General features: G+C 35.3%; 1 protein-coding gene across 1 annotated transcript; it reads right to left on the bottom strand.

The window, feature by feature from the left end:
* Positions 1-8,280: 8,280 nt before the first annotated feature.
* Positions 8,281-11,381, bottom strand: LOC126719986 (F-box/kelch-repeat protein At3g23880-like). Its single transcript, XM_050422478.1, has 2 exons — positions 10,195-11,381; positions 8,281-8,593 (listed from the first exon to the last, which is right to left on the bottom strand). Exons 1-2 carry the CDS (start codon positions 11,379-11,381, stop codon positions 8,281-8,283), a joined length of 1,500 nt encoding a protein of 499 aa, XP_050278435.1.
* Positions 11,382-15,817: the final 4,436 nt, after the last annotated feature.

Below are 15,817 nucleotides of genomic sequence, written 5' to 3'. Positions count from 1 at the left end.
AGGGGAAAAGTTATTTTTTTCTTTTTCTGAGATATTTGCATCAGGTTTTGGAATGGGGAAGGGAAAGATATGTCAATTTTTTTGCATGGGTTCATATGTGTAATAGACCTAGTGCCATCAAATGAATGTACTGCAGTGTTTTCTTCTTTTCTATATATCATTCTTTTGAGGTCTCAAGCTGAACCATGAGGTTATAATTTACATCCTTTAACTATTATTGCAGAAGCCGAAACTCCTAAGTTAGGCAAGACGCCAATCTCATCTGGCAATGAACAAGGTAAAGAAAGCAATGGGATTGCTAGGACGAGCCAGATCCCAGTTGGCTAAAATCTATTTATTCAGAGAAGGCCCCTCAGTTGGACAAGGCACTTGTTGTATTTCCTCGATTCACAAAGTTGCATTTGGTTGAGGCTTAAGAAATGCATAAACAAAAATACGAAGAAGTCCAGGCTCTAGACAGAGCACATCGCGAGTACTATGATATGAAGATGAGGATGCAAGCAGATATTAAAAATCTATTATTGAAAATGGAAGCTACAAGACAATCTTGAATTGTGATTAGCCGATCAGTAGGTCTTTCTATAGAATTGTCATCTTCTCAAGTAATTGTACCCTTACTGCTGAAGGTTCTATGTTGTATTATAACATCATGTGTCCTATCTGTTATAGTTCATGATCAGTAGGTGAATTTTCTGTTCTAGGTTCTGTAAACAAGGCAACTAGATTAGAAAATTTTCTTTTGTCAGGTCTCTTAGTCTTAGGCAATTTGGTGGATAATTTCTGTCAGGCAGCTGCCCCACCTCAAAGAAGCAAAAGAATAAATTATGAAAGTAGTGTGTGAGTGTACAAAATTCTATAATTATCTTTATTTTCTGATGTGCTGTAGATGGAAGAAACCACTTTTATTTGGATAAGTTTGTCTTGTCAATGGAATTCTCCTCTGTTGAAATGATGGAACATTAGGAAATGAGTTCTAAAATACTGTTGGGCTTTATAGAATTTCTTAGGCATACTTATCTTGATTTGTGATATACTTGGAATGATTAGATACCAAGTAGTACTTTGGAATGTGTGCTTGTGCTGCACTATAGAAGCCTAAATAGCTAAACATTTATTGGCTGCAATTGTTTCCTTCTAATTTACTTTATGTCATTCAATGGCAAAGGAGATGCTTGAATCAACAAAACCGAGGATGACTAGTAGCTTGGCTACTCTAGCTTCTACGTAATACATTCTTCAATCTCTTTTTCATATGTTGTTGTTTCTTTTTATGCGGCATGGTTTTTAACAGGTCTCTAATTTGGTCTCATTTATCAAGAGCTGAGGAATTGAAAGGCAGCAGTGATGAGAGGCCTGCTCTATTTAGTGGCAACCCCTTTGAGTCAACAGTGATTGAACTAGCCAGTGGTTCAAAAACAAGTCTTCAGAATCAACCAGATGCAGAGCTAACAACACCTATTTCCAAGACCAAGGAGTCTCTCCCTTAACCAAAAGAATAAATTATCAAAGTAGTGTGTGAATGTACAAAATTCAATAATAATCTTTATTTTCTGATGTGCTGTAGATGGAAGAAACCACTTTTATTTGGATAAGTTTGTGATATACTGTTGGGCTTTATAGTAAAATCTCTAGATCTTATACTTACAGTTGCCCGATCTCTCTCTCTCTCATTTGCCAATGATGAGGTTAATTGAAATTTAGAGTTTGCAGTTGCTTAAGTACTCCAGCATACATTTGGTAGATAAGTCAATTTCATTTTAGCATATATCTTTGACTTCTCATTTTCCAAGTGCCACTACATTTTAATCTCCTATGATGAGAGATCCACAATAAAATAAAATACATATAATAATCCTCAACCCAAAATAGTTTGCATGACCAAATACATCCAATTTATGACTTTTACTCTGTCCAAGTGCCACTACATGTGGTTGATTACAAATGGCGGAGCATAAAATAGAACATAGTAAGAGTAAGACAGAGGACTTTTACTCTGTCCATTTCACCTTGCATTACAAGCTGTGGTTCTAAAGCTCATTGTCATTTAATTATTAACATTTAAAAAAAAATTAAAAGGAATTTACATTGTGGCACTAAGTATGCACTTGGGGTTGTAGGGTTATCTCTAAATCACTCTATTTGTAATTGTGTTGCCTGAATGTTTTTAGGGATGTTTGGAAAATTACAAAGCTTGTTTAGTTTGATACAAGCTGAACTGAAAATGAGACTATTAATCCAGTTTGTCTAGAATCAAAACCAGTTTTAGTTAATAGGTAGCTTGTGAAAATGTCAAATTTGTACGCATGTGAAAACACCAAAATTTAAAAATTTAATTTGGAGAGCATGATTTTTAAAGAACCACTTTGAAGATATGGGAATGCATTTAGTTCCCACTTTGAATAAGTTTTTTGAACAAAAGACTTGCCAAACTAAAAACAATTAAAACTAATTATGTTGATCTTGGCTGCCCGACCTGGTTTTGTGATTTGCTACATTCCTTTACTTATTGGTAATTGCTACTGCCAGGGAGGCATACTTGGAAAAAGAAAATAGTGGAGGCTCTCTCAAACTTAGCTAGTGGAGGTTTTGTTGACTCAAATGAGGCTCACACTTATCATTATGGCCGAAATGCTAAACTCTCAATGACAAAATTATTTTTGTTTATTTTTTTAAAATGATTGGGTTGTTCGTTTTTGGTAAAATTAGTCAATTGTGCTTAATTGTTTTTAGCTTTTTTATTGGTAATTTTTGTTATTGTGGAAATTTTTTGGGATGCTTATTTTGTTTTAGATGGGTCCAAATGTTATAATAATTTTATGAAACGAAATTGCATAGACACTTTAGTTGGGGTGGTTATACCGGTGTCGGACATAGACATTTGGGACACCTCTGCACACGTGGATCTAATGAAAATGCCTAAAAATTATAAAATCTAGTGTATTAGCCTTGATTGATGACTATTTCATACTAGATTTGTAATTTCAATTTAGGTGTTTACTGAAAATTTTAAAATTGTCAACAATCTTTGGATTGGATTTTTTGCATAACTTGCTAATTGTATGGTCACCCTATTTCCAACCTTAGACACCACAATAAACACACAACTATGATTAAGTTACAGATGTTGCATAAGAACAATTAAAGAGCACATAAGGTTATACATCTTCGGTTTTATAGTATATATAAATAATAAAAATATAAACATCAAGAAAGTGACCAAACACAAATGCGAGAAAAAAGTAAGGGAACCACCAAAATGTGAGAAAAGAACTGTCACATGTGGTGTTGGAATAGCATAATGTGAGGATAGAACTGTCAAATGTGAGAAAAAAGTAAGGGAACCATCAAATGTGAGAAAAAATTGTCACATATAGTATTAAAACTGCACAATGTAAGGATGAAACTGTCAAATGTAAGAAAAAAGTAAGGGAACCACCAAATACGAGAAAAGAATTGTCACACGTGGTGTTGGAACTGTACAATGTGAGAATGGAACCGTCAACCACCAAATGTGAGAAAAGAACTGTCACATGTGATGTTGGAACTACACAATGTGAGGATGAAATTGTCAAATATGAGAAAAAAAAAAGTAAGGGAACCACCAAATGTAAGAAAAGAATTGTCATATGTGATGTTGGAACTGCATAATGTGAGGATGAAACTATCAAATGTGAGAAAAAAGTATGGGAACCACAAAATGTGTGAAAAGAACTGTCCCATGTGGTGTTGAAACTGTACAATGTATGGATGGAACTGTCAAATGTGAGAAAAAAGTAAGGGAGCCACCAAATGTAAGAAAAGAACTGTCACTTGTGATGTTGAAACTGCAAAATATGAGGATGGAACCGTAAAATGTAAGAAAAAAGTAAGGGAACCACCAAATGTGAGAAAAGAACTGTCACATGTGATGGTGGAATTGTACAATGTGAGGATGGAACCATTAAATGTGAAAAAAAAGTAAGGGAACCACCAAATGTGAGAAAAGAACTGTCACAAATGGTGTTGGAACTGCACAATGTGAGAATGGAACCGTCAAATGTGAGAAAAAAGTAAGAGAACCACCAAATGTGAGAAAAAAACTGTCACATGTGATATTGGAACTGCACAATGTGAGGATGAAACCGTCAAATGTGAGAAAAAAAAGTAAGGGAACCACCAAATGTGAGAAAAGAACTGTCACATGTGGTGTTGGAACTGCACAATATGAGAATGGAACCGTCAAATGTGAGAAAAAAGTAAGGGAACTACTAAATGTGAGAAAAAAACTGTCACATGTGGTGTTGGAACTGCACAATGTGAGGATGGAACCGTCAAATGTGAGAAAAAAGTAAGGGAACCACCAAATGTGAGAAAAGATCCGTCACATGTGGTGTTGAAACTGCACAATGTGAGGATGGAACCGTCAAATGTGAGAAAAAATTAAGGGAACTACCAAATGTGAGAAAAAAACTGTTACATATAGTGTTGGAACTGCACAATGTGATGATGGAACCGTCAAATATGAGAAAAAAGTAACCTGATATAGCAGGTTACTTACTAGTGGGTACTGTACCCCCCTTTTTTTGGGGGGTACCGTAGAATTACCCGAAAGGAAGGATGATGACCTTCAAAAGTTTCAAATAAAAAAGGTTCCTGACTTTTTAAATTCACGAGATTCTTTAGGGTTATACCATTCTATTTCAAGGAATTCCAAGAAAATATGGTTTTTCAAGATTGGCACAACTTTTCCAAGCCTTTTCAATTGCTGCCCAATATACTCAAGCGAACCTACAAATCCAAAAATCTAAGCGCTCAGCCCCAAGTCAACTGAAAAGCTACCAAGCATCTTTGCCTCAGACACTGTCCAAAATCCTTAAACACTTTCCAACAAAAGAATGCACAAAGTTCATCTCAAATTGACTTTTACAATTTGAAAGGCTAATGCCCAAATCAGACAAAACAAATCTGGTAACTCCATTATATGCATGATCAACTCAAACTTCTTAGTACAGTTAAAAACCTTTTATTCATAGGCTCTAGTGTACCCTTATAGAAAATATGATTAAATCCACTTTCAAAGAGTTGCATTAATTCTTGGAAAAGAACTTGGTACACTTCTAAAGCTACAATAACTCTGTTGTTACAGAGGCTAAAGTCTAAGTAATACAACAAAGCCTAATTAGTTGAAGGATTTCATAGAGCACTAAGCTTAGGTTCAACTCATTCAGTTTTTCAATCCAACAATCAATTAAAAAATACACATTTCTTTCAGATAAGCTTCTCTATTTATATATAACTAAATATGTAAAAATTCCAATGCTCTTACAAACAATACTCTGTTATAGATCATACAATTTCACATGTAATAAACTAGTGATGAGAATGCAAAATGTCATATTTTTCTCCCTTAATGTTTAGTCTTTTATACTTATTTGGTGCCTAAATGTACTCATTATTCTTATATTTTGATTTAGGATGCAAATGGGGGCATTAAGTGCAAAACGTAGCTAATTGGGCGATTTTGGACAATTTCAACATTGTTTCGTAATCTAGGCATAACTCTCTCATCTGAGCTCCGATTGAGATAATTGAAGATGCTATGGAACGCCAAGAAAAAGCTCTACAAGTTTCATGTTTCGAGTTTTGAGATATACTGGCTGCATCAAGGTTGAAATCGGGCTTGAAGTTGCTGCACCTACACTGCTAACGTTCTAGAATGCTCCTTTGCTTGAAATTCAAATACCTAATGCGGTTTATTTTCAGAAGCTTTCAGATCTAGTGCACGAAAATTCAGCTGAAAAAACACCACTTTCCTAGTTATATTAAGACTTTGTTTTATTTTTAATATTTTCCTTAATTAGTCAGATTTGGATATTATTATTTAGAATATTTTTAGGAGATTTTGTAGGCTTGGGAAAAGGGGAATTAACGTGTAAAAGAGGGGAGAAGAAATCAGATTGAAGAGACACGCCTCTCTCTCCCCTCTTCTCTAACTTCTCCTTTGAGTTTTCATCATGGTCTTGCTTGGCTAAACTTTTATACTTGGTCAAAGGAAACGGAAGTCTTGGAATCAATAAAACTATGAGATCTAATTTGTTTTTATTGTTCAATTTATGCTTTGAATATCGGATGTTCTTCTGTGCCTATTTTCATGATTGTCTTGTTTAATTACTAGGAGGCCTACTAGTTTATTATTCATTGCAATCTATTGCTAGGTTACATATCAAATCCATAATTGTTTGATCTCTCTAATTTGTGAAGCAACCAAGATTTAATAATTTGTTGCGTCATAAATTATTAGATCTTAGGAAGAACGCTCGACTAAATTAAATGCAATTGCTTGTGCTTGTGTTGTTTAGCTTCATCAATCCCTCTAATTCTTAAGGCTGCTACTAGATTAAACATTTAGCGCTTGTCTTGGGTTATTTAGTAGTTAGGGTTAATTAGATCACTTGTTTTCTAATTAACTACGACTAAGGAGAAATAGGAAGATAGTTCCAACGGTGAATATTCAAAGTGTAAATTGATATATGCTTGCATTGATGATCAGTTATAATATTTCGATGGTGGATGTTGACTTAGACCAAGGTTTGTTCTCTTGATTGATTTTGATACTTTAATTTGAATTGTTCCTTAGTTGTTTTTCTTAAAATTGTTTTTGTTATACTCAAACCCCCCCCCCCCCAAAATCCTTGTTCACGTAGCATAAAACTAGGCTAGATACTCTCCGGGGGAATGATCTTTACTCACACAACTACTTATATTTTTAGGAATATAGGTTTTATGTTTGGTTGTCTGCAACCACACACCAACTAGCAATACATTTTAGTTTAGAATTAGTAAAAAGCAAAACTAGTAACAACAAAAGCACATCTTCAAATGTTTTAAGTAATACACTCTTAACTGCAAAAACACTCTTAACTGCAAAAAAAAAAAAGTAAAAGCACTGCAAAACACTCTTTAACTGCAAAAGCACATCAAAACAACATGAAATTTTTAGAAAATTTCTGAAATTTTCGATCAAACCCATCTATCTGAATTTTTTTTTAAAACTTCACAACGAGTAAAGAATCAACAGCAGCAACAACAACCTAAAGTTTCTTCAAACCCATATACTATTCAACAAGAAAAAACTAATCCCATCCAATCCAAATGGTTTTGATCAACCCCATCTATCTGAAATTGTTTTAAAAACTTCACAACCAGTAAAGAGACAGCAGCAACAACAACAAATCCCTCAGTCAATGTAAGTTCTAATATTTTGAGTTTGTTAGGGACATATTCTATGTAAATTGGCTAATCCTTTGACAAAATTCACTTTATTTATAATTGAAATATCGAGATCCACCAATACTAGCAACAGAAGAAGGTCCCCAAACATTAGAATGAATTAACTCAAAAATACTATTAGAAATGGATTCACTGTTATTAAAAGGAAAAGCTGGCTGTTTTCCTAACTAACATGAAGTACAATCAAAATTGTCTTTGGACACAGAACCCAACAGACCCTTAAACGCTAACTATTGTACCCGAGAAGATGGTGCATGACCAAGACGAGAATGCCAAAGTGCGAGAGAAGATAAGGAAGAAACTGCAGCAGCTGCAGCAACAACAGAAACAGGAGCAACAAGTGGAAGATGAAGATTGTCCATGGGAAACATACGCCCAACTCTAGGACCAGTCCCAAGCTCCTGCCCCATCCTCGGATCCTGCACAATACACCCAGAATAGTCAAAAATAAAGTGATAACCTAGTTCAGCTAATTGTCCCACAGAGCACAAATTATATGATAGGTCAGGTACATGGAAGACTCCAGGAACAGAGAGGTTGGAGGTTGAAACAAAACCTAGACTATTCCCATGCATGGTGGAACCATCAGCTATATGAATATTTAAAAGATGTGGTGTAGGGTCAAGTTTGGAGAATAAGGATGAGTGAGGTGTCATGTGATTGCAACAGGCTGAATCAAAAAGCCAAGTTTGAGACTTACCGAGTAGAACAGATAGGGCAGTGGAAAGAGATGCATTACCAGCCATGCGAACAGCCTAAGCTAAGATCTCCTGTAGTTCAGTAGGGGAGAGGTTGATAGTGGATCCAGAAGACTGGGACTCAGCTGAGATGGAACAACAGCAGCTGGTGTGGCCAGGACACTTGCAATAGATTAGTATTAGTAACAACAGTAGTAGATTTGTTGCGACGGTAACAAGTCTCAATGGTGTGGCCAGGACGCTTGCAATAGTTGCAGAACTTTTTGTTGGTCTGCTTGCGACGATTGCTAGAGCCAGAGGAATCACCTGATTGCTAAGGTTGCTCTATGAGTGGAGTCGAAGGAGTAATAGCCAAAACATTGAGCATATTCTGGGCTTGAAGGGTTGCAAGATGAATTTCTTCTCTAACCAACTCATTCACAACAGTATCAAGAGAGGGAGCAGGACTGTGATTCAGAAGCTGACTTCGAATGGGCTCAAAGTCCTTGTGAAGTGACATCAAAAATTCATAGAAACGAAATTCATCTCTAATGGAAGCATATTGCTGAGCATCCTTTGAGCATGCCCAAGTTGGATCTGAAAGGTCAATTTGGTCCCAAACGAAGCGATCTATGATGGATTTAGTACTTCAAGAAACAAGTGTTCAAGTTAAGTATTGAAGCCATGCAAATCTGATCAAGAAACAAGTGAAGAAAGTGTTATTCCTTAAAGCTTGACAGAAGTCTCGACAGAATCCTTTCTATCGAGAATTAGTGTTGAAGCTCGATAAATTCTTGACACAAGTTGTATCTGTCGAGAATTACAAAATCAGACTTTTCAGATCTGATTACACGCATATTCCTATGTATGCATGTAAGGTTTCTTTCTCGCAACCCTAAATATATATATAAGGATTATTTTAAAGGCCGTCGGGCATGCATTGAGTGACCGAATGCAGAAAATGCCCTAGTTCATTATTCTCTCTGAAGAAGCTACTACGCCTTTACGCCAATGGTGTAACCAAGGAGCTTCCTGATCTTCATTGTTGATGAACTGAAGAACTTTGCAACCAACAATCTTCTTCAAGTTGCTAGAGTTAGTCACATTCTGGGATCCGTGCATCATTGGTTAGTAACGTACTGGGATTCATGCATTGAACGGAAAGATTGCCGCTACAATACAATTCCAATTGGGTATTGGAGTAAGGGTTCAATTGTAGGTTGGTATTTCAAGATAGGCCAAAGGCTTTGGTAAGATTCATTATACTTGTAACCCCTTGTGATTGATAATAGTGGATTCTTGGAAGTGGTGATCTTAAAATGATTCAGTGGGGTTTTGCCTCGGTGGTTTTCTCCATTCGTAAACAAATCACCAATATCAAATTTATTTTCCATTGCATTTAGTTTAGTTGGTGATTTGTTTGTACTACCACACTATTGCATGTAATTTGACTAATTTATTAACTTGCGTAATTAATTAGTTTGCAATGGGTCAATTCATTTTAACCCAACTGAGTTTAATTAGTCATCTAAACTAACATGCAAAAGCCCAAATCAATATAATTATTTCAAAGATGGTAATGGAGAATGTTGGAAATCGTGATGCAAAACAACGACGATAATCAGGGAGAGCACCTAAGTAATAACAGAGAAGAAAGAAGTTAATGTCGTGAAATTGATGAGGAGAGAACTAAGACTGATGATATATATATATATATATATATATATATATGGGGAAGGGATAGGCGGGGATTTTGGTAAATAATATATTGAAGTTAAGGCTAATTTGGGTTTTTAGCCGAAACAATTAGCGGCAACCCAATCTTCCAACCGCGCAATGCTGAACAAGCACTAGAAAATTTCATTTTCGAAATTGCGAAAATCTGTAGAATTGAAAATGCAATCCCAAAATTGCAATTCATGAAAGTGCTGTTCTGTGCAATCTAAACACCTAAACAACCGGGCTCTTATAACACTCACTCACCTAAACAAACATGCTCTTATAACTCTCACTCTAACTTTACCTAGAATCATTACTAAAACAGTTTTTTTTTTTTTTTTTTCCAATAAAAATAACCAAAATGTTCAACATAATTATCTCCCCAAAATTCTATCAAACTCCAATGTATAATAAAGTAACAATTTACTAATCCATCTAAAACTAAAAATTACAAAGATTGAATAGGAATAAAGAATCGAAGTTTAACAAGCATTAATACTAGGGTACGATAAGATGCAATATGTTATACAAATCATTAGGAGCTTGATTATATTGAAATACATATCCACCCGTGAATGAAACCAGGCTCTCCACGTAAACTCTAACATGCCCTTTGCGGTTCGAGTTTAGAAGCCCTCTAAATGGAAGATTCTTGATTTCTTGAGAACCAATATTATACAAGAATACTGCGTGTTTATCTTTAGATAGCAGAAAAAGTTCTTCATTTTTGGCAAATCCCAGTGGTCTCGCAATTTCTAATTGAGGTGTGATAACTACAAGTTGTTTGGTCCAAGATCCCTTGACCCCAAATTCACACATCACCCATATATCAAAAACGTTCTCCAAGGTCTCTTCTATCTTATCAACATAAATCAAAGCAAGGCATCCATTGAACGCAGCAAAAAATTTATACTTCTCACGAAGAACATTGTCCAACTCTGGCAACTTTGTTATTTGAAACACCTCATTGCCCATGTCAAAGGATACAATTATCTCACATTCACACTGTCCGAACTTGTCCATGAGTAATCCGAGCCAATGATGAACTCCATTCAAGTATATTCCATTCTGATAAGAATGCAAACGAACGTCTGAATGATCAAAAGCAGGATTGATTTGCCTCCAAGAATCAGTACTTAGGGTGTACACATGAACACACGAGTCCATATATATGAATGAATTGCCCGTATTCCAGTAACGGGCGCAAATACTAACCGCCTTGTAGTCGTCAGATATGTGATCATAACCAAATGCAAAACAATCAAAACAATTGGCAGCTGGAAAAGGAAAATTGGGATAGGAAACGAGCTTATATTGTCTAATTGCTGGATTCCATAACACAAAGCCATTGAAGCCAACGAAAGAACCAGCGAGACAAATTATGCCGTTGATGCAAACACACATGCGGGGTAAGCGGGTGGTCATAGCAACCATGGTCGTCCTCTCTTCATCATCATCGGGATGAGTGTGCAATGATAAGAAATACCTTGGGGTGATAGGTGATCCCCAGATAGTATAGTCCAAGCTCTCAGCGAGAAGACTTGGATGCGTTTGAGAACAACGGTTGTAGTGCTGTTTTGCAATGAAATTTCGGTTTTGAAGAAGATTAGACCATGATTTTTTTACACACTTGAAACGTATCAAAGATTTCACTGGAAGCCTTGACAAAATCTCTTCCAACAAGTCTTGCGGTAAATTAAACCTGGACCTCTCCATCTCTCTCACAATCGATCGTTGATATTTGTAAAACCCTAATCATGTCTTCTCTATGCATATATAAACATTATGAACGTCTGTAAAAGACATCTACTCCTATTTAACTTCTTATACAAACATAATTATAATAAACTAATCAAAAGAATTCTACTCCTACTTGACTTCTTATTCTCTATTTCTTGAAAATCCAAAAAGAAATAGAGAATGAATTGAAATCTGCAATATCATTATAAACATCAAAATTTATATGAAGTATCCACAACCGTCCAATTGATCAAAGATAGTCGATCATGATCAATAGAAAGGTTGTGGATACATTATAAAAATTTTGATGTTTACAATCATCATTCTCTAAATCACACACAAAATTTTTTTTGTGGAAAATTATTCCTAAGGACAAATGAAAAGCAAAAGTGGTGTCGATTTGCCTCCAAGAATCGGTACTCAAGGAGTCAAGGTGTAAATATGAACGAATTGTATTTGTCGTCTATGATTGAAAGTTCAATAGATGTCATATAAGTGATAGTTCTAACCACCTTGTAGTCATTAGAATTGTGATCATAACCAAATGCAAAACAACGATATTTTCTCTTTGTTCTAGTGTGAAATAATTATATTACCATGATAGCCTTTGTGTTCAAAGTTTCTTCAAACACATTCCATTTTCTTGAAAAAAAATTTTATTTTTTATTTTTTCTATCATATTATATCATATCATCATACCATATTATATTATATACTATATAAAAGTTGGGTTTAGAAGCTATTGTAGGGGCAAAGGGCCAAGATCATACAATGGGCCTTGGGTCCCATATGAAAGTTCGACCACGTCCAAGGAGAATGTGTGGGTGCCAAAAGGGCTCCCGGCCCAATTCTTATGGGCCCAAAAATATTTAAAAGGCGGTCCGAGGAGAAATGTCTCCTCGGACGTATCAAATATGGCTCAAACATGCATTCCGCCTGCTAGAAGGATCCACTCCTACGAGCATTAGTAACAAGGATGAGTCCCACAAGCCCGTAAGAGGGAAGAAAATGTAGGATGCCAAGGGAGAGGCTACAACTGCCACATTAAATGCATGGCAGCTACTTTTCTGGCCACATTAATGTGGAGAGGACTTGCGAACAGTGTTGCCTTGGCTACCATAACTCACAGAAAGATGGGGGAGATGTCCGATGGAACGGGCAATCAAGTGAAGGTCCAGATGATCAACAAATGTAAGGCCCTGATGACTTCAAGGGGGCTATATAAGAGAGGGGAGTCTCCATGAAGAGGGGGACGAAAAAAAAGAAGGAACTTAGAACAAGAGAACAGTCTTAGGACCATAGCCTTTGAGCAGGGACTGATATACGTCCTCCACGTCTCCTCGGATTGAACATCTAATGGACATGAAGGGAATTTTCTTACTCTCGATCGTTGCATGGCCCAATTTTAGCTAGTACCCACTTTGTTAAAGCATAGTTTTGTAGCCAATTCTCTATAAATTCATTGTTTCGGGCTCCTTGGGCCGGGACCCTATACCTGTTGGGCATGGGCCCTGAATTGCGACCCTACAGCTATAATTGTGCCAAATGGCTTTGTCAAATTGCAATTTTTTGTTTGGATTTTAAATATATATATATATATATAATTTTTCTTCTCCTATAATTTATAAGTTGATAAAAATCTTAATTTAATTACAATCCAAATTCTTTATCTAATCTTTATGATATAAGTTGATAAAAAAAAAATCTTAAAAAAAAAAAAAAAGTAGTACACGTAAAAAAAAAAAAGTCCATCTATTTTTTTTTTTTTAATACCAGATAAACATGCATTGATCAAAAGGAGACAGTACAAAGGAAAACCACCTGGCTTATACAAAGTTTGGATTTAGCCTGCAGTGGTGTACATGGAAACAAGTAGTAATAAAAGCTAAATCTATTACATGTGAGATAACTTCCTTGGGCACAAAAAGGTAGTGTGTAGCTAGTCCTTGTTGCTGAAATTGATTTAAATCTGAGAGGAGGGTCTGTTCTAGCCAAGATGGGTTTCTTGCTTGATTGCGCACCTGCACAAGTCCCTTGCTATTACTGAGAATTAATATTCTGTTGTAGCCCAGCTCCATAGCCTTGAAAATTGCTTCACCCACGACATCCTGGATTGCAAGGTGATGAGGTTTCCTTCCACTGCTAGCTCCTCCTGCGAATAGAACATTTCCTTCAGTGTTTTTTCCTTAAAAGCATAGCCACTTGTCTTGGATCTTCTGTTTTTATGCGCTGCCACTTAAAGAATAATCTGCCAATCCTGGTTGGTGAGTAGCTATTGAGGTTGATGTCTGGATATAGGCTTTTGTTCCCGATTAGCTTGGAATGCTTCTTGGTACCTGCAAATGAGAGACTGTAATGTTAGAACAACCTCCATAGGGTTAGGCGATTTTCCTTAGTGAAGAATCATGCTTCTATGGTTCCATATGGACCAAAGAATGGTGAAGATGGACTACAAGAAGCACATTATGTTATTCTCCCTGGGTTCATTTTGTAGAATACAAGCTTCCACCCATTGTTTGACTGAACTGTGATGTAACTCAGAGGTTCTAATTTCCAAATTGGATCCATGCCAAATAGCTCTTGCAAATGGACAATGCATGAATAAGTGGTTTATGGATTCCTCATCTTCATTGCATATGCATGAGACATTTGCTAGAAACTGTAATACCCCTATTGTTTAGAACGTCAAAGACAGGAAGGCTATCATGCAGGAGTTTCCAAATAAAAGTAAGAATCTTCAATGGAAGTTTCACTTTCCAGATCAACCCACGCAATGTGAGAAACAACATAGGGCCTCTGATCTTGCACATAAGAAGAGTAGTGATTTTGATAGAGCATATGGTATGCTTTGTTCACTTTATATTCTCCAGAAGTTGAGTGTTTCCACAAAAGTCTGTCTTCAATGCCAGAAGTCCTAGGTAAGGTAGTTGCAAGATTTCCTCATAAGCAGGAAATTGGTATAACTTCTTAACCAAATCATTTCTCCAGGATTTTGATCTCTGGTCAATGAGTTCTGCAATAGTGCCATCAAGGAGATTGCTCTCTAATAAGGAAAGGTTTGAATATTGAAACCAATCTAGCTGTGTGAGAGGAATTTGATGTCCACTTCCAATCAGCAAACGACCTTGATGTAGTAAAGGCAAGTGTGGCACAACAATGTAGTAACGACCTTGGCTTATATTCTTTTTTTTTTCCTTTTTTTTTTTTTTATAAATTTAAACTAATCCCAAACCCACGTATTGCTTGAGAATATATAATTACTTTGTAATTGTGGTATGATGTATAATTTGTTCTCTCTAAAAATCAAAAAATTTCTAAAATGATTTTTCATCTACCCATCTTTATATAAATATATATATATATATATATATATTATTTTTATATTTGGTGTGTTTGATTGAAATTATTTCTTTTTGAGGTAGTCCATATTTTTCTAAATTATATTATGGTACATTATGTTTTCCTTTTTTTCTTGCAACTAAACTCTTTAAGTTTCAAATATATTATTCAAATTTCTCATTTCTTAAATGAGATATCGTAATAATCAAAACTCATCACAAAATTATACTTGATATTACTTAAATAGTTGAGAAACACATTCAAATACATAGTAAGATTGTATTTTGATATAAATTCTAATTTTCACTTTCAAAATAACTAAGTATTATGTCAAATAAAAATCAAACAAAAGCTATAAGATGGAAAGAAAAGGCTTGTGATGAAGAACTCAAAAACACACACAAAATTATATATTAACCCAAAATAGTGTTATAAAAAAAAATACAATGATTCATCAACCCAAAGTTAAGTTGCAAGAAAGAATAAATAATCAAGAAAGAGAATAATCACCTTTTTTCGGGAGAGACTTGAATTAGATAAATTTATAGAAAATAAGATGAAAAGAAATCAAAATAAAAGATATAGCCACACCAAATTATCCAAATCATGTTATTTTATTGAATAATATTTTATTCTTATATACTATCTTTAATGCAATATGATAGTATTTAACCATCAAAGAAAAGAAAAGAAATATAAAAACACAAAATCAAAAAGCTGGAGCGTGAAATACAATTTAATCCTATTTATTTTTTGTAGGAGTATGCATCAACCTAAAGTAGAGTTCTAAAGAGCACAAATTCATCAACCTAAAGTAAAGATATAAAACATAAAATATGTTTGGAGACGTCTTTTGGCAGCTAGAGATGTTATCAAAGAAGGCTCAAAGTGGCAAGTAGGGGATGAAAGTTACATTGAAGTTTCAACTCATAAATGGTTGACACACAAGATAGAAGCTTTATGAATCTTGGTGTTTAGAGATATCCAAGTTTCTATCTTCTATCTTTTGATGCAACTCATCTGCAGCCTCCATTGCAGCCCAATTCTCTTCCTAGATTCGTTGCAATTCCTTT

The sequence above is a fragment of the Quercus robur genome, chromosome 3, assembly GCF_932294415.1.
Source record: "Quercus robur chromosome 3, dhQueRobu3.1, whole genome shotgun sequence".
Lineage (NCBI taxonomy): Eukaryota > Viridiplantae > Streptophyta > Magnoliopsida > Fagales > Fagaceae > Quercus > Quercus robur.
The sequence above is the reverse complement of the archived record's forward strand: the minus strand, read 5'-3'. Positions and strand labels throughout refer to the sequence as shown.